Source organism: Centroberyx affinis, unplaced genomic scaffold (assembly GCF_046629955.1).
Source record: "Centroberyx affinis isolate AG114_WGS23_722 - 3 ecotype Tasmania unplaced genomic scaffold, CSIRO-AGI_Caff_v1 ptg000637l_1, whole genome shotgun sequence".
Taxonomy (NCBI): Eukaryota; Metazoa; Chordata; class Actinopteri; order Beryciformes; family Berycidae; genus Centroberyx; species Centroberyx affinis.
The window spans coordinates 457,850-477,500 of NW_027279263.1; the positions used below are offsets into that span (position 1 = coordinate 457,850).

Here is a 19,651-nt window from a genome sequence, read left to right on the forward strand (position 1 = left end):
AATATACAATTACTGTGAAGGGAAAGTTCAAAAACAGATTTAACTATTCTGGAAAGGTAAAAAACTCATGAAATAATTCATGAATCTTCAAATAACAAGAAAATATTTAAAGGGAAAGCAAAGCTTATGATAATGATGAAATATAATAATGATCTGAATAAATTAGAAAAGAAATAGGCCCAAAACAAAAAAATAGATCAAAATACAACCAGAACAACTATAGCAACAATAATTCAAGTAAAGATGACCAAAGGCTAAGCTGTTCCTGGCCGCCATATTGCTGCTAGCAGCTATAATCTTTAGCTATTGCTCTACAGTAGAACTGAACAATTAATCGAAAAAGTAAATAAAGCAGAGGCTGCAATTAATTGCTTAAGAGAGAGGGCCGTCCAAACTGGATTTATAAACAAGGTGTTCACTGGTGATGATATGAATCACAGTTTAAATTGCAATTGCAATATTCTGTCAAATATTCTTTAGGTGTTTATCTGTTGACTTTTAAAGAGTGTGTACGCTGTGTGTGTCCAGTGTGTTGCTCTGGGACGCTTCATCAGGAGACACTGGGTGTTAGGGAGTGAACCACACACCTTTAGGACATAAGACCTTCCAGCTGATCTGGGTTCAGCCACAGAACTGCGGCTTTCAGCTGCATTATGGGTCCTGATAAATATCACCATGACTGTGAAAGAACAAACTGTTATTGGACAGGAGGAGTCAACAGGGTCAGAGGGCAAATATTTAATGGTTAACTGTAAACAAATGATACAGCTGACGAGGACAGGGGATCTCACTCACACACACACACACACACACACACACACACACACACACACAGTAGGGTTAAACCGATATATGGGGCCGATATTGGGCTTTTGTTAAAAGTCAGATATCAGCCAGTCACTGTTGTCCATCTCTGATATGATGCAGTTTGACTGATTAGATATTTACTGTTGAATTGATCAATACAACACTGGTTGTCTTTAGGAAGCCCTTAACCTGAACTGATTCTAATGCGACATTTTGACTGTATGCCACACAATTAACATAAATATGTTGTATTACTATTCTTATCAGTGGAGAGTTTTAGTGTCTAAATGCCGTTTCAGAGGCTTTTCCATCCTGAAAAGAATAAAACTCTGGCAGGAAACACTGAATACTTGGGATTGTTTGGCATGGAAATGGTCAAAACATCTGGAATATTGGCACAAAATACGAATATATCGGCCTTCAAAGACCCATATTGGTCAAACCCTGATCCACACATCATCATTCGTCTCCATGGTGTCACTACATATAGGCAAATTCAGCCTGGCTGTCAGTCTGTTTCAGCTTGGACAAACGCCTTCAGTCACAGCGAAGAGGATGAAGGAGTCGGCCGAAGCGAAGGCTGACCGGCCGCTCGGTGTTTGGAGGCGGGATTTTCCTGAGCTTCACAGAGAAAGGAAATCCAAGGCAGAGAATCCCATTCACACATTCACAGGACAAACCGAACACATCAGGGTTAATAGTCAAGATTACAAAATGAAAAACGTCCATAGGAGAGACTAAAAATACAGCACTGACACCATTCTCTTTGCTTTACGTATTACAGCGATTTCATGCCAAATATGGAAACTAAATCCATACAACGCAGGCCGGACACGAAAACAGAAACCTCTTAACAGTTCATGATATCCCGGTAAAATAACATTTCATAAACATTTTCATTCATCTTACAATAACGAGAAAAGATGACGACTCAGGATTCTGCATTTTCTTTTTTTAAGGAAATATTTGTGGAAAAATGTTTTGAAAATATCTGAGGAAAAAAAACTGTACAAAGAACTTTGGTTGAATATCCGCTCCTGTATATACCTCTAGTATACAATATACATATTTAGATAACTCTAATTTAAATACTAGTCTGACTAAATTAAAATGAATACTTTCCCAAAAAAATAGTATGTATATTACTGACATCTGGCATGCCATCTTCCACTGTACAAACAACTACTAACTCCATATAGACAGTGTTAAATGACAACAACATGCTTTGTAAAGCGAAGGTGTTCTTCCCTTTGTATAAACAATATCATTGAGCACTTTACATGTTTTACATAGCTTCATAAACCCAGAGGTTATAAATGTTCATGTATAAAAGTATGTATAATTTCTTTTTTTTTTTTAAGAGCACAAACATACTGGCACCGAGCCGTGTGGAAGACACAGACATCACTTGGTATAAAATGGATCTTTTGTTTTTTTTTTCAATATGGAAAATATTACAAAGGTAAAATTTGAAATGGTCAGACATAGTGAATATGTCAAAAGAGAGACAGATAGAGCTTCATAGTACAATATTAGTGTATAATAATAATAATCTGCCAAGGAATGGTTCCTCACAGTGGGCTGGTAATGAACCGCTGTTTTTTTTTTGTTTTTTTTGAGTCTACCTGGTTCATGTTTGACAAGTCGAGAAGCGGAACGAAGGCACAACGACATGAGGAAGGAATAAAATCTCGGAGGAAGATGCTTTAAAAAGGTCGAGTCACGGGCCGACTCGGGTTATCGGGAGATAGATCCGACGACATCGTAGTGTTTGATCGCCCTGTAGTGTCGCTTGTGTAGGAAAACGTCCAGTAAAAGACCCTGTTTTTGAAGAAGAAGAAGAAGAAGAAGAAGAAGAAGAAGCACATTGGAGCAGGGTTAAGTGCTGGTGTTCAGGGAGAGAGGGAACGAGACGGCAGTGGCAAAAAAATCCAAACGCAGAGCGGGTCGATTCGTTCTGTTGTGTCGGGTCCCTCCTTCACCTGACCAACGCTCTCGTCTGCACCGTCCAGTTCAGAGGGGGGAGTTCGCTCCAGCACCCCTCCGTCTGTCTCTGTCTGCGGTTTTACTTCCTGAGGTGAGGGTGGATGGGCTGGTTTTTGTTTTTGTTTTTGTTTTTGTTTTGTTTGTGGGGAATTAGGAATTAAGAGAGGCTTCAGTCCAACATGGCGTCCAACTGGTCCGCTAGGTCGTCAAACATGTTGCCGATGTCGTCCAGAATGGTCCCCGCAGACTTGACTGTGTTCGCTCCGCTGGGGAGGAAAAGACAAAAAATTAAATTTGGGATTTAATACCTAGAAAGGTATTGTAACTATTGTCGTGTAACTATCTTCTTCCCTTCCACTCTTAATTAACAAAAACTAACTTTTTGACTAACTGTTGACAAAATGCACTTATTGTAAGTCACTTTGGACAGAAGTGTCTGCTAAATGATGTAATGTAATCTACTGTAGAAAGGCCTCAACTTAGTTTCTTTTATCTAATACATGTTTTATAGGTTAGGATCTTAATACTAATGTAAACGATAACTCTGTTAACTCTGATAATTACTGTGTTATAATTCCTGAAAAGCGATGTAGAAGAGAGAAACAAGATAAGATGAAACTTTAATGAAAGTTTGAGGGGAAAACTGGGTTGTCGCAGCAGTAAACAGTAATAGTAGGATAGCAAAGAAAAATAGAATATAGGTAAGAATATAGAAAAATGGAGCGGGGTATTTAAACATAATGCAACTGAAAATGGGGCATCAACACCGGGGCATATCAAGTGGAAATGTATTAATTAAAAGTACAAAAAAAATGAACTGATGTATGCCATGTGAAGTAAGTGGAAAAAATTCTAAAAAATATTAAGATATACGCAATGTATAACAAATAAGAATATAAGTGAATGTGAAGAAGATAAATTTGACTTTACAGTTTATATACCCATGTGAAATGTGTGTTGTGTTCACATTAGCAGCTCTTCAGAAGGCCATACACATGTAGAGAAAGTGTGTAGTAGGGCTGGGTGATATGGACCAAAAATCATATCTCAGTATTTTTAGGCTGAATAGCGATACACAATATATATCTCGGTATTTGCTACAAAGTGGGCTAAATGTTCAGTTGTAAGTAGGGCTGGGTGATATGGACAAATTCAAATATCACAATATTTTTGGCCAAATACCTCGATATCAATATTGCGACAATTTTGTAGGGATGACTATTGGTGCTTTCACAAAATATTTACACAATGAGATTTTTGATAAATAGTCATCAGTAATGTGGATATAATGACTAAGTGGGTAAAGGCAAATAATAGAACAGCTAGAACAGTCTGGTAAGTTCAGAAGATTACATCACCTTACTGTAATGCAGCCTTTAAAACCAGGAAAAGACACTTATGCCATATCACGATATTACGATATCCAAAATCTAAGACGATATCTAGTCTCATATCACGATATCGATACAATATCGATATATTGCCCAGCCCTAGTGTGTAGGCATGCAGACAAGCACTGTAAGAACTATTCACTTGATCATATATGTTCAGCGTAGATAACATACCAAACATGCAGAGTGAGTTCCTTTCTAGCTGCATCAGCACATACAGTACATGTGAAACACAGCAGATCTGAATCCAGACTGATCTCTTACCCGTCGGACCCGTCCTCCAGGGTGAGCTTCCTCTCCACGGCCTTCAGAGCGGCTTCCAGTGACGTGCTGGTCTGATCCAGCCTCTGCTGCACCACCACCGGCCCGGCGGAGGCCTCGGGGCCGAGGCCCGGGCCGACCACGCACACCTGGGGCTTCGCTGCTGCCGGCGGGTGGCTCTGAGGGGCCGGCGGCGGCGGCGGCGGGGGGGGAGCGTGGGTGGGGGTGGGCGGCGAGCTGAAGGCCACGCTCTGCACCACGCTGACAGTCACACCCGGGGACGAGACTGCTGCTGCTGCTGCTGGAGACCGATAAAAAAAACAAGTTGAAATGCAGAATATTGCATTTATATATTGCGTGAGCTTAGAATTATAAGGTTCTATCTGCCTTCAGGATAGTTCTGAGATATTGAGTTTCAAAGTTTTCATCCATTGAGTTAAATGGAGATGAGTCCTTTTGTTTTAGAAATTACAGACTCAAAAATCATTATTTTAAAAAAAAAACACCACACATATGTCAACAGGCACTCATAGAATAGGTTCATGCAACTAACTCAGTTTTGACAAAAAGGTCAGATAAAACCTTATAATACCAAGGTCATGATTGGTAACTGTTTGAATTTTGAGAAAGAAAATGAATTTAAGGTGACATCTGTAAACTAATTGTTCTCTTCTTGGTGTGTGTTGGGGTGGAGGAGGAGAAGCCAGGCCCAAACTGCTGTTTAGGAGACACTTTTAGATTTTGGAGTTTCAATTGTGTGGAGAAGATTTCCTGCCAGTGACCGTAGTGACAGCAGAACTGAATTTGGGCCAATAGGGCAAATCTACAGCATCTCAGTTAGATGGAATGGGACGCTGTTCTCTGTTGCAGCCCCATTTCATGATTTAGGCTGATGTGACAGGTGTGTTTTGACCTAAAAACCCGGCACAGTGCAGCTTTAAATACAGAAACTACAGATGTGTATATCTTACCCTGTGCTGCCAGCAGGCTGTGGCGGACAGGTTTGGGGGCGGTGGCGGGAGGTTTCGGGGAGACGGGAGGTTTGACGGGGGATCCTGAAGCAGGAGTGTCCAGCCGCTCCAGGCCGGCCTCGCTGATCCTCAGACTGACCTCCTCCTGGCTCTGGGACGGGGGCCGGCTGCTGCCCGACTCCAACTCGGTTCCCTCCCTGGTGGGGGAGCCGCCCCCCTGCTCTTTGTCTTTGGGTTTGTGTCTGCGCTTCACTGTGTCCGATTCTTTTAGGTTGAACTCTGGCACCTCCAGGTTCTTGGCCGCCTGCTTCTCCGGAGGCTCGACCACAGCCTCGGCCCTGCGCGGCCCTCCCACCTTGGGCCTCTGTTTAATAGTCAGGTTGCCCTCCTCCGCAAACGGGATGCACTCACTGGAGCTGTTCTGAGGCGAGGAGGAGCCTTCCAGCCCCTGACCTTTTGATTCTTCCTCCTCCGAGTCAGATTTCACCCCCCGGTCCGGGTCGGCGCTGCTGTTCTGGACGGGAATACACTCGCTCTGCACCCTCCTCCTCACTCCTGCGGCCTCTTTGGGTTCCTGGACTGCAGGGGGGAGGGAGGGGGGAGGCGGCTCCTCCTGCTGGAGGAGGTCTAGTTTGGAGACGAGGGGGTTCCTCCCCTCAGTGGAGGTCTCCATAGAGGCTGTGATGCTCCTCACACTCCCTGGGCTGTCTGTCACCACCCCGCCAGCAGATGGCGCTGTGCTGCTGTCAGTCAGCTCAACGCCGGTGTTCCCGCTCACTGAGCTCAGTCTCTTGGGTGGGGGGGGAGGGGGACCCTTTTTTCGAGCACGCACTGCAAATGACTGACTGCGTCCCACGTTGCCGTTCTTTTCTGGGCTGGACTGTAATCGAGCCAGGTGGCTGCGGCCGGGCCGGCGAGTCAGGGTGGCGTAGGATGGCAGGCTTCCAGAAGGAGGGGCGGAGTCCTCGTCTTCCTCGTCAGGCTCTCCGTCCGACAGAGCGTAGCGGGTCAGGCTCTGCGTGCGCTTCTTGGGTGCAGTCAGGGTTTGGGCGTAGTCCTGGTGTCTGGCAGGTGACCTGCGCTCCAGGTCGGTGGAGCCGCAATGAGAGTGCAGGTAGCTGAAGCCCTTCAGCGCCGGGGAGCCGTGGGGGGAGGAGCCCAGAGACCCCGGGGCTTTGGGCTTGGCCGGGATGGCTGGGTATTTGAACACTGTGGCCGTGCCCAGAGGCACCTGCTTGGGCAGCTGCTGCTGCTGCAGCGGCCGCTGGTCCCAGCCCTCTGGAATGTTCCTCTCCTTGGCGGGGCTGCCGTCCAGGCTGGCGCTGCCCAGGCTCTCCTGGGACCGGCTGTGGGGCGTAACCGAGGCGGTGGGGGGGTCCTGGGAGCGTCCGGAGCCTCGGGATCGGGCGTCGATGCTCTCCTGGCTCTGGGACATTCCCACAGCGTTCTTGATGGCCAGGCCTTCCTGGCAGCCTCCGTAGTGGCTGGACATGGCGGTCTGCAGCTCGGCGCTCAGCTCGCTGTCCTGGAAGGTCAGCATCTTCGGGGTATGAGGCGAAGGGCATTCGCCCCCAGACGAGTCGGGCGGCTCGATGGTGACGAGGTGGAGCGCTCCGGGGGTTTTGCGTCGCAGCGTTCCTTGGCCCGTTTCAGCCTGAAGGATCGCCCGCTGGATGTCACACAGCTTCTTCACCGCCAGCATCAGCTTCTTCTGGTGGCCTGGGGGGGGTGGGGGGGGGATTAAACAAAATAAATGATGCACTGATATAACGGCAGACTATTGGTATTGGTCCAATATTGTTTTGTTGCTGATATTTGACCAATTGTGGAATTGGAATTTTTGTGACATTTTTTTCTAGGAGCGTATGTCACTTAATACAAATGTCAAATTAGCAACAGAATAAAACGAACATGGTCTTTTGTTCAAAAACCACTTCATTATTGTAAGATAGGCCTGTCTGATTAACCTGTTTCACACTCACATTTGTACTAAAATTCTTACAGAAATGCATATCAGTATCAGCCGATATGGTGGGAAAATATCGGGTACCGTATTGGCCTAAAAAAAAAAAAAGTAAAAAACAATTAAGAACACTAATCCAAACTGTTGGATCCACTCATTGATCTGCCCGTACCGAGCTTGGTGATGCCGATCTCCTGCAGGTCCTCCCAGGTGAGGTCTCTGACGATACTGATGGAGTCGTAGCCGTTCTCTGACAGCTTCTTATGGTACTGCGGGAGGCCGATGGCACTCAGCCACTCAACCAGATCAGACTGTGAGAGAGGAGGAATAATCAGTGAGATTCCTGCAGTTGACGTATCACAATATCGAGAAGTGAAGCTGATGTGTAGGCATGCTATATATGTACACAAACATTTAAGAGTCTCACTGGGATGTATTCAGGCAGCCATTCAGGGATGTTCAGGTTGCTTATCTCGATAGAGATTTTCTTGCGGTGGCCTGGTTTTGTGACTCCAATGGCAGTCAGGTCCTGCAGCAACACATGACACAAGACATTAGTGGGGAAAGTGGCACGAATTCGTCAGCACATTAGTGCAGACACAGCCACGACTGACTCACAGTTGACTGCTATGACAGCAATGAAGGAGGCACAAGTGATCTACATCTCCAGCTAGGAGCTACCAGGTTTTTCCACAGCACCTTATAGTCAAGATGGGCGGCCTTAACAAAAGAACACTCCTTGGTATTTGGATGTAACAGGTGTTATTATTATTCTTACTTACCTATTTTATCTTTCTTTCTTTCTTTCTTTCTAATGTCATTTTATGAGTTGATAATGTAATTTTACCTGACAAATAATGTATTTTTGTGTTTTATGTGAAGCACATTGAATCTGCCTTGTGTATGAAATGTGCTATATAAATAAAGTTTGCCTTCATCAGGTTGTTCCTGATTAAGATTTAACATCAAAACAGAGTTATAAGTGTGCAGCTACCTCTAAGTTTTTGATGTTTTCCCTGTTAGCCAGCAGCTCCCCTACACTGTGTACACTGGTGGCATTACTACCCTTTTTTTCATATTTCATTAACCTACCAGTAAGCAGATATGAATTTGACTTTACAAATACAATGCAAACTAATTTAATCAAGTTTATTAACTCTTGCATATAAAGCAGAAATTGCAGCCAGAAAACATTAAGTGTGCGTGTTATTCTCTCCCACCCTAGTCCATCCTTATTCCAAAAACAACCAGGTTCAAACCACCAGCTCCAACTACACTTCTATACACATATACAAATAAATCGCACTGTGATTCTTCTTAGCTAGATACACAGAGTAAATCGTTATTTCTGTATCTGTGCAGCACCTCAGGAGTCATTCTGCTGATGGTGGGAACATCATAACCAGCGGTGATGAAGTTCGCTGTGTACTGCTCCAGCTGGAACTCACTCAGCCACTGGTAGATGGCTTCTGCATCCTTTAAGACAAACAAGACAATACAATTGCTGTAATTATCATTCTATACTTGCATGGCGCATGGCACAAACACTTACACAACAAGTATATGCTAGGGCTACATTTTGTTTTCGGTACAGGCCCAGTGACAATAGGTACTGAGAGTTTTTGGTATTGTAGCTACCAGATCACAGGACTGGTTAGATTTAAATTCTGCACTTGGTGAGACTAGCTTCTGTCACGCACCTAAATGGAACAGACCGCAAAGCACTTCAAAATTATAATTTCTTAACCCTTTCAGTTATTTGAAAGCAATTATATTTCACATTTTCTTAATGTTTGTGATTGCTTTTCATAATGTATGCTGCTGTCTGTAACTGAATTGTATTGTGTATTTTCTTTGTCAAATTTTGTGAATGGTATGTATATATACACACTACCAGTCACACCATTTATTTTTACTATTTTCCACATTTAAAAATAATAGTCAAGACATCAAAACTATGAAATAACACAAATGGAATTATGCAGTGACCAAAAAAGTGTTAAACAAATCAAAACTATCTTATATTTTAGATTCTTTAAAGTAGCCGCCCTTTGCCTTGATGGAAAAGCAAAGGCTTTGGAAAGAAATTCATACATAGGATCAACTTCATTATTTATATTTGTCTAAGGAACAAATTTCAAGCATTTAAGCAGAATCCTTTAGATCAAAATGGCTTTAAGATAATGAAAAACATTGTGCATCAGTGAGGTGTCTCGAAACTTTTGACTGGTACTGTACTGCCAGTGAACCTTACCTTGCCCTCTAGTAGCTGCTGAGGACGGACAAACTGCTGGGAGAAGCCCTGCTCCGCCGGCCTCTGCATGGTCACCATCTGCCTCCGAGGCGTTCCTCCTAACACATCAGGAGATAGAGATCATAGAGATCAGTGAGTATATCAAAATCAGAGTCACTTTAATGGTTGTGTAGCATTTGTTAAAATCTATTTATCAGTGTCACTCTGAAGTCCAAGTAGAGGTTTTCACACTGTTCACACTATACTATATTCACACTATATTTTATGAAACAACAGTAGTTAAGGTGGAGAAAGGTGAAGTACCTGCAGGCTGGTCCGGCTGTTTGCTTGAGTCTGGGTGTCCAGTATCACCAGCAGAGGGCGCCGGCTGCACAGGAAAATAAAAAGGGCAATTCAAGAGTTAATGAACTTTAAGCAGAGCAGTGTACTGACAGGAATGAAGTCACAAATAAAGTCACAAAATAAAACATGAAATGTTGTAAAACAATCACTTCTCTGAACTTCAATAGCTTAATATCAGGCCAATATGGAAGGGAAGAACATTTAGAACAGGACACACTAAAACTTTCCACTTAAACCCAGTAAAACACATTCACGCAGACTGTGGAGTCTGATCATAATGTTGCATTAGATCAATGCAGGTTAAGGGCTTCCTATAGACAATCAGTGTAGTATTGATCAACTCCAATAAATATGTAATTAAACGGACTGCATCATATATTATCATATCAGAGGAGGACGACACTGATTTCCGTCCAATTTTTAATAAAAGGTCAATATCAGCCCCAATATTTAATAAAAGGTCAATATCGACAAACAGACGCATCAGCCTAATCCGAGCTTGTATGAAAAAGTCTCTTGGTGGTGATTCAGTACCTTGTTGGCAGAGTCGTGGTGAGCCGCGTTGTGGTGGAGTCCATTGGGTGCGTTGTTGCTCTCGGTGCTCTGTCCACTCCCGGCGCTGCGGGTGCTGCCCACGCTGCCTGTACTCCCAACACTGTTCCTGTCTCCAGCTGGACGGAGGAAGAGAGGGACGGGGAGGGATGAGATGGACACAAAGGGGATGGAGGGGGGTCAAGAAGAGTGAGAGAGACAAAAATAAAATCATAGAGGTCCAGCAGGGAGGGTGAGTACATTGAACCCCCCCCGCCTCCCTTCCTTCCTGCTCTGTCCCATCTGACTCCCGACTGACACAGACGTTCACATCAACAAAGACAATCCACATCAGGCTCTACGAAGCTGGCAGAAGTGGCTCTTTGGTGAGTCACGCCAGGCTGAGAGAATGGGGCCAACAAGCCTGCAGTGGCAAAGGGTAAGGGGGGGGGGGGGTGAAGGGCAAGGCACTGTTTACTGCCATAAAAGCTGTGCTGTGGAGGAGGATTGGTTGTGGTGTAGCAAAGTAGCACAGCTGCAGGCATGGGTGGATCAATGACAGTAATACAGCCAGGAGCTTCAGCCTTTGGGGAGGGGAGGGGGGGGAAGGGGGGGGGGGGGGATTGGTACAGCATGGGTGTCCATATTTGATCTTGTAGTTTTTAAATCATTAAAATGGAGAGCAAAGGTCAAGCAAAATCGACAGGAGTCTATTTCTTCTTATCTTTACTACTACTCTTTAAGCTGTGTGAATCTGTCTAATAACGCCATGATCACATAAGATGCTTTTTTTTTTTTTTTTTTAAACAGTTGGTTTCAATGGTCACAGCTCCTCTAAACTATGCACCTGCTGTTTTGGACTTGGTGCCTTCTGCAGCACTGCCCTGGTCACTCCAACTTGAACATGTCTCAAATTTGGCTGCAAAGTGCATTACGTCAATGTGAAAATAGCCTTTGAAAAGCTAATTTTCTAAGCAGAGCTCTTGGAGGAGAAGATAAATCTGTCGGTGCTCGATTCTCCCCAGGAGGACGTCATGAACCCACATCCTCCAGTTCAGAATGGGTCCTCATCCTCTTCTCCTTCATTTTGATTTTCAATGTTATCCCCTTTGTGACTTAAGGTTAGCTAACGCTAATGCCCACAAGTCAAATGCTAATTAGAAAGCCCCACAAGTCAAACGTGTTGCATAGCAACGTGAATGATGTAATGCTCCTTGCACACTTTGAGCTCTTGCTCTCTGTTACTAGCGATGCTCCCAACTGCGCTTTGTGTTTGAACATTAGAAAAAGCATCTTATGTGATCACAGCCTAATGTATCACATTGGCCAAATAATATCTTGTCATTCATCAGTCATTGTTTCACAAATTATTAGATGCAGGGACTTTGCCATAGCTTAGGGCTTTGTGAATTGACACCACTGGGATACAGCTACATACATACAGCTCTATCGAATCTTTGTAGATGGGAGAGTCCTCAGAGTGCTAAGATAGGTTCTACTGAGGGCTTTTATCTATCCAGAAGATCCCTGAGTTACTAAGTACTGCTCACTGAGCCCCCAATCAGCTTCTGGTGCAGAACACTTTACAGTATAACAGTCTGAGTAACGACAGCAGGGAAGGGGTGTCGCCCCTTGTGGCAGCAGCGAGGAGAACAACTGGGATTACTAGCAGCGAGGCGTCCTGACCTAAAGATCAGCCTGAAGCAGACATCATAGTGAATGACACATGGTTGGTAAGGCAGAGCGTAAAGGGGGGGGGGGGGGGGCAGCTAGGCAGCCAGCTATGGGGCGGGGGGGCAAGACGTAGCTGTCGTTAGGGGGGCTCTTACCATTGCATGAGTTCCTGAGCACCCAAATGTCCTCGAGGGGACACCCGGGCTGAGAGAGGCAGCTTGGAGACAGACCTATCAGACACAAACACTCTGTTGGGCCTCGGGGGGGAAAGGCTGTATTCTGTCATGGGGGGGTGGGGGGCTGACTGAGGGGGGTGAGGTGTGTTGGAAGGACAAAGAAGAGAGGATAGAGAGTGCTTCTACTGGCTTTCTGTCTGAGGAGGCATTTGTTGAAGGTGCTCTTTCGTTTTTGCTTTCGCGGAAAATGAAGGAGTTCCACGGCGCTCTTGAAGCAAAAAAACAGATCTCGTTCTTCATGCAGTTTGGTGGAAGGCTGGCGTTGCTGAAATGTGTTAGAGTTGGTTTTAATATGTTAAAGGCTTTTTAATTATTTTGCTTCAAGAGTGCCTTGGAACTCCTTTGTCAGTGAAAGCAAGTCCCAGGTTTTGTAGAACGATCGTTCACAGCAACATGCCCTTACTGCGGATGGTCCGGAGGTCCGACTCTGCAGGTGCTTTCGCTCAGCTGCTTTGCTTGTTATTCTTCTGAGAAACCGCTACGAGGCTGTATGACTGTATGTCCGTACCTGTGTTGGTGCTGAGGCCGTTGGCGAGCGGCAGCGCCACGTGGGTGGGGGGGGCATACAGAGTGTAGGAGTCGTCGGTCTGGGGGGCGGAGCTGAGGCTGGAGGAGAGGGGGGCTCTGGACAGCAGCTGCTGGCGCTGGGTGGGCAGAGAGGCGTGCCGGGACAGGGTGCCCCCTACAGGGCAAGACAAGGAGGACAACAGGAGGAGGAGGAGGAGGAGGAGGAGGAGGAGGTTATCAAGCTGATGGTTAGAGGTGGAGGTGAGGGTCAATCATTACATGGTATGGATGGAGAGATGGATGCAGGAGGGAGGAAGACAGAGAGGAAGTGGAGCATGGGATGGTCTGGAAGCATGGGGGATTAGTTCCAAACAAAGGCTCTACAGACGGGGAGTGGAGTTGTTTTTATTTGCATGGCGTCCTGTATGAGGGCCTCCACCGCTCCCAGTGCAATGAAGCGGGGTGGCAATGCAACCGACCGTCGAGGGGGTGAGGGGCTTTACCTTGGAGTGGATGAGGATTTCTAGAGTATATAAATGTACATGAACAACACTGAATATACAAACCTTTCTCGCACCCAACCAAAACTGAACGAGGCAGGGTTCCCACCGCAACCGACTTTTCTATGACTTTTCAATAACTTAATTCTGAGCGTTTCCATGACCTAAAAATGTTCTTCCTTCCTAGTTTGTTAATGTTGGTTTTTCTAAAGGGTTTAAAAGTCTGGTTACAGTTGGGCTGAAAACCGTGTGATGCAAAGAATGTGTCAAACAAGTTGTAAAATACATTCTGCTATATTCCTGTACAAGTGACACATTCATAAAATCCCCTGATGTTCCCTGACTGGAATACACCTCTCTGAATGATACACTGGGAATAAACAGCATAGCCTTTTCCCTGTGTGGGACTGCTGTAGTGTGTTGCAGTGTGCTATGCCCCGATCTGTAGGCGATGTTACTTGATCAGATTTGACAGAGCAGTGCCAGTGAGTGTGTCAGCGTCTGGATTCATCTGGTCAGTTTATTTCTTGTAGCAGGTGGTCCTGATATTTCATCATATCTTATTTTGGACACTCAGACTCTCAGCAACGGCGACACTTCAGCGCAGAACCATAAATAAGCTGTTAGTGCTTACTTTGAACATTGCAAAGGTTTTTGTACCCGCTGAAGGTTTTAGTAAATCTGGAGCTTCAGTGTGGCCGCAGTTATGCTGCCTATGTCTTTCCTGGCTGCAATGCATTTCTTTTACGCTCCCAACATACACAGCGTAAGACAAACCTTACAAGAATTCCCCGTGTGTTTTACCCGGAGGCATAATTTGTAATTTTCAAATAACAAACAAAATCCCACTGCAGTTCTTATCAAACTTTGTGTCCGCTGTCCAAGCCATCCAAGTGTCAAAAGCCTATTCAGTCAGGGACTGTAGCGCTTATCAAAGGTAGCCTAGCGTTAGATTATGTGTGTGTGCTGTGGCTGTGATCTGGCACCTTGTATTAATCTAACAGGTATTGGCAGAGTGCAGCATGGGCCGGCCAGGGAATGAGTCTCTACTTGGTGTTGAACAGCAGACTAAACAGGGACAATCACTGTCATTTCCTCTGACATTTCTGACTTAATACTATTGTGAGTGTACTGACATGTCCGCGCTGAGTGATTGAATCAGCCTGCAAGAGAATACTGTATGTACATATATGTGTGCGTGTGTGTGTGTGCGTGTACAAATTAACTGTGCTGATGTTCCAGTATGCCAGCTGCTGACTCAACAAGTTATGAATCCTGCTTTTGCAGCCGGTGGCACAAATTATGCAATAAAGGCAAATGTTGAGCGTGTATTACAGCAGTGTCATTCACCAGTCACACACCTTGTTGGTGGAAACTGGCAGGGTGTATGTTTGTGTCTGTAATTGTGTGTGTGTATGTGTTGTGTGTATGTGTGTATCACTGATAGAGCGATAGAAGAACCCTAGATGACCCTGTTTGGTTTTCCTGATTATTCATATAGAAACACAAAGACGAGGCAGCTGAGTTATCCTGGTTTTACATGTTTCCACACTGAAAGCAACACAAACAACAAGTCACCGGAAGTCCATTGATTTTCTATGAAGCTGAGTGACCAGGGAAACTCGGCCTCTGTGTGGACGGTCAGCGAGCTTGATGGTCAACAAGCGGTCATCGTCCATCAACAGCCAATCAGATTGAATAAAATAGAAGACTACAGGAATAAACATCTCAAAAATGATGCTTGGAGAATGGTAGCATCTATCAGTGGGGTTGATGGTAAGTTCTGAAGTGTGAAGTAATGTTACAGTTTTTTTTCTTTATTTTCTACTAATTGAATCTAATTAGCTTTTGCTGGCTTGCTGTGTTAACTCGTCACAACAATGTAAAGCTATGGAAGGCCAAAGTCCAAAGTACCAAAGCAGCAAAAACACACTATTTGCATGTTCAACACTTCCAGCTGCAGACCTCTGGCCCCGCCCACAATCTGTCAGGAAAGAGCGACCCATCAACCAAGTTGCTCACAGTGTGAACAAGCAGTAAAAGAGGATGAGTGATGAAAAAATAAAATGAGTGTAAACAATTTATTTCTCCTCCCGGGACTAATAATAAAATAATAATATTACTTTTGAAATGAGTACCAAGTAATGAGTAACATCACTTTTTTGAGGAACGAACCCGGCACTCTATGGGTGTGTGTGTGTGTATCTGTGTGTGTGTGTGTATCTGTGTGTGTGTGTGTGTGACTGACCAGATCGTCTGCTGATGACCTCCACAATGGAGGGGGGGAAGAAGCCCACCCTGTCCGTCCCCCTCTGGCTGTCGTGAATGTGGCCCTTCCAGCGCCCGTCCATGTGCTGCTCCAAAACCTGTGGGGAGGAGGGGGAGGGGGGAGGGCGGGGGAGGAGAGGGAGGGGGGAAGGTGGGGCAGCCAATCAGAACAGCGATCATAATGGGCCCCCAACCAGTTAATTGGCTTTTACTCCCCATTGCTGTCCCTCCCTCTGTTATACAGGGAGGTAGGAAGTGGAGTTCGACTGATACAGTTTCTGCTATTTGATATCCGATATTTTGTGCTGATATTCAATATATTCAAATGTGACTATTTTCATTCCAAAAATTCCCTCAAATTCTGTGTTTTGCCCAGAACTGTATTCTCCTCAGGGTGTAAAAGCCTCTGAAACAGCATTCAGACCATCATGGGACACTAAAACTCTCTACTGAAACCCAGGAGAACGATAACAGTAAGACATACTGATGTGCATTAGACAACCAGTGTAGTATTGATAAACTATACAATATATAATCATACAAGCTGTATCATATCTATTGCATCTATGGATGACATTGATGACGATGATGATATTGGAATTGGAAGCAAGTACAGAACATCCCATAATAATGGTTGTGGTTTTTTTTATACAGGTAATCCAGTATTAAGGAACACACCTGATCTGAAGTACAGTACAGTCTGGTTGTGAGACATTTAATATTGGGGCGAGTCCCAACATGAAACACACACACACACACACACACACACACACACACACACTAATACCTCCATCATGTCCCTCGAGCTGCTGTGTACGCCTACACTTGGTGATTTAATAATTACTGCTGATCGCTGTGATTCATTTGTAGATGAAATTTGAACAAAAGAGAACAGAGTTAAGATCTGCAAAAAAGTTCCCCAGTGATGAAAGTACTAAGGAGAATAGCAACAACAACTAGGAAAAAAACCAAAACAGAAACAAAACAGTATAAGGTCTCTTTCTTTTCTTTCTATTCCTCCACTCTTACGCGATAGTTCTGTGGTCACAGGAATATGATGAGGGCACTATGGCTCTAACCTTTGACCTCGTAATTTTTGGTTATTTGTAACTTCTGGTGATCTAGGAATTTAAGTTTTTTTTTCCGCTGCACTCATTGTAAGTTGCTCTGGATAAGAGCGTCTGCAAAATACCTAAAATGTAAAAGAGGGTTACTACTGTGGACCTGATTTAAAAGTTCCACGACTTTTCGGTAAGTAAGTCAGAGCGCTTTGTTGTTTTTCTAAAAGGGAGTAAACAGTCTGGTTTCTGAAAAATACATTCTGGTGTATTCCTGTAAAGTGACCCATTTGTAAAAAGGCCCATGAGCAGTGGAAACCCTGATGAATGGAAATGAGACCCTAAACTGCAACAGAACCAACCCCAAAGAAAGTAAAATCCACCACCAGCAAATGTGATATTTTCCACTGGATAATCCACTCATTCATTCCAAATCTATAGCCGAGTGTGTCTACCCTTCATGCTCAGCTGCAACACAAACCACACTGACACACTCCCATCTACAAAGGGTAGACAGAGTTCATCCGAAGGTGTGTGTGTGGTGGCGGCGGTGTGTGTGTGTGTGTGTGTGTGTCGATGAGTAGGAGTTGAATAACTGGACTTGTCTCCACCTGTCTGTAAAAGCTGAGGGAGGCTGCCCCCCCCCCAGACAGCAGCTCACTGTAGCTGTCGACCGCCGATCACCCTGAGGACCGGAGCTTCCTTGTTCCCACTGTGAAGGTTCAGGCCGACTTCAAACGGCAGAGTTCAAACAGGAAACGAGCCCAGCTCTGCATCTGATGTGTCACCGATTACATCAAAAACTCCTTGGCTTGTTTTGCTTTGCCTTCTTTATCATATCAGATATCGGCCAGTTGGTGTCGTCCACCTCTGATAAGATGGAGGTTCCTTGTTTTTTTTTATTACTCAACAGCTTCAGGAGTGTCAGTTCGTAAAACCTGCGGTGAAACCTGCCTCACCCTGCCTTAAGGAGCTGCTAACACACCTAAAACAATTCAGTTTGACAAATTAGTCTGGCTTTCAGTGGAGAGTTTTAGTTTAATGGTGGTCAAAATGCTGTTTCAGAGGCTTTTCCACCCTGAATAATGACGAATAAAATGCTGGAGGAAACACTGAATACTTCGAAAATGGTGAAATTCAGCCTTCAATCCAAAAATATTGGTATGGTATTGGCCTTCAGTCTAAACCTAGCCTTCTTCCTTGTTTTGGCCCAGATCAGGGGTTTGAGCTGTTACTTTGTTGCTTTTAAGCACTGGTTTTGTTTTGTTTTGTTTTGTTTTGTTTCACAAGGCAAAATTTCAAGCAAAGCTATCTGGGAGCCATCACTTCCTACATTGGTCAGATGTTTGGTGTACTAAAGGACTTTCTACTGGTTCAAAAACTCGCTTGTCGGATCACTCCAGGGTTGATTTGGAAACGCATCAAGAGACCTTCCTCTCAACAAGATCTCGGTCTGGTTGTTTTGGGCCAAACCGGAGTCTGACTGCTGTGTTCTCATATGGTCAGACCAAACCAACTAAGGCGAACACCACTCCAGGGATTGAAATAACTACTCTAAACAAACGCTTAACGCCTCGACTGTCTTACTAAAAGATAGTCGCGTATGAGCCATGAGAGCCATTTAGTTAATTATTCTGGTCTCTTTCCTCACCATGATGACGTCTCCGGCGCGGATGTTGAGCGCGGTGGGGTCGTGCAGGTTCCAGTAGTCTTTCAGAGCTCTGACCTGCAAGACGCCTGTAGCATCTGGATGACAGAGACACAGAAACATTCAGAATTACCTTGGGGAGAACATGACTTACTCGCTGTGCTCCTCCCTTACCATCCAAAGAGGAGATAAAGGCTTGGGAATATGACAAGATGACAGGAGCTAAAACAAAACACAGGGAAAGAACGCTAGTTACCAAAATAAGATACAGATTGTTATTTATTTTTAAGCCGGAAGAGAACAGAACTCGAACCCACAGTGATTTAAAGAGGCGAGGCAGCGCCACAGTCACAATACTGGCTGTCTTCTGAATGAGTCATTTCTCCCAGTGTCCCAGTACCCACACAGAGCCAGCTGCTGTATGCAGCCACTGCACGGCAGACGCATCAATAATTAATCCGCGGCGCGTGTCGACTGACTTTGTAAAAGAGTTATTCATCTCTCATCGCTGCCCTGGTAAACAAGACGAGAAAGTCTCTCCGCGCTGAAGCCTCCATGTTTAAAGCAGCCGCTCGCTCTTTCCCCCACAAGTGCTCATTATGCCCCCGGTTCCCATGCTTAGAGACGCACTTCAAAAGACTGAGGCATGCCTGGATTACAGAGCAGATAACACAAACACTCACGCAAATTCACAGACACATACACTCTAATCTCACATATATACAGCTCTCTCAAATCTGGGGCTAAATGTGACTGCACATACACACACACACAGCCTATTCTTTGAGGTTGCGCGGACTAATAGATAGGCGTTTCAAGTTACATAACCCTAAGGTGAAACACAGCTGCTTTGTGAATTACAGCTCACAGTCTCTTCTGGGTCTCGATATATATCTGCCCTGTCTATCTCCGCTCTGTGATGCAGACAGACACCTCAGTATTTCATATTTACGAGAGGCCTGGATCCACCAGGAGAGGGGGGGGGGGGGGGTGAGGGGGGTTGGATACTCAGCAGGGAGGGTGATGGAGAAATTCGCAGAGCGGTAGGGAAGAAAAGCTGGTAAGCATCAGAAAGCATAAACAAAGTCGGGAAAGAAAGGCTGAGTGAGGAAAAAAACCTGATTTCTGACAGCTCTGATTGATTTCCTGTTGTTTTGGCTCTCACCTCGGAGGAGCTGCTTGATGTCCTTGCTGGCGTGGGAGGTGGTGAACTGGTTGACGATGTCCAGCGCTGTCTGGTTGTAGGTGTTACGG

At 44.9% G+C, this 19,651-nt stretch overlaps 1 protein-coding gene across 1 annotated transcript in view; it reads right to left on the reverse strand.

Annotated features, from left to right (window-relative positions):
- Window positions 1-772: 772 nt before the first annotated feature.
- LOC139643637 (caskin-2-like) overlaps window positions 773-19,651 on the reverse strand; it is a gene marked incomplete at its 5' end in the record, with an annotated part of 20,114 nt that continues 1,235 nt past the window's right edge. Inside the window, 12 exons of the mRNA XM_071518846.1 lie at window positions 773-3,059; window positions 4,449-4,743; window positions 5,417-7,135; window positions 7,552-7,690; window positions 7,792-7,908; window positions 8,745-8,855; window positions 9,634-9,731; window positions 9,937-10,000; window positions 10,510-10,646; window positions 15,672-15,789; window positions 18,401-18,495; window positions 19,563-19,651. The exon at window positions 19,563-19,651 is cut by the window's right edge and continues 20 nt beyond it. Of these exons, the coding sequence (XP_071374947.1) occupies window positions 2,963-3,059; window positions 4,449-4,743; window positions 5,417-7,135; window positions 7,552-7,690; window positions 7,792-7,908; window positions 8,745-8,855; window positions 9,634-9,731; window positions 9,937-10,000; window positions 10,510-10,646; window positions 15,672-15,789; window positions 18,401-18,495; window positions 19,563-19,651 (3,079 nt within the window). The remainder of the gene's footprint in view (window positions 3,060-4,448; window positions 4,744-5,416; window positions 7,136-7,551; window positions 7,691-7,791; window positions 7,909-8,744; window positions 8,856-9,633; window positions 9,732-9,936; window positions 10,001-10,509; window positions 10,647-15,671; window positions 15,790-18,400; window positions 18,496-19,562) is intronic.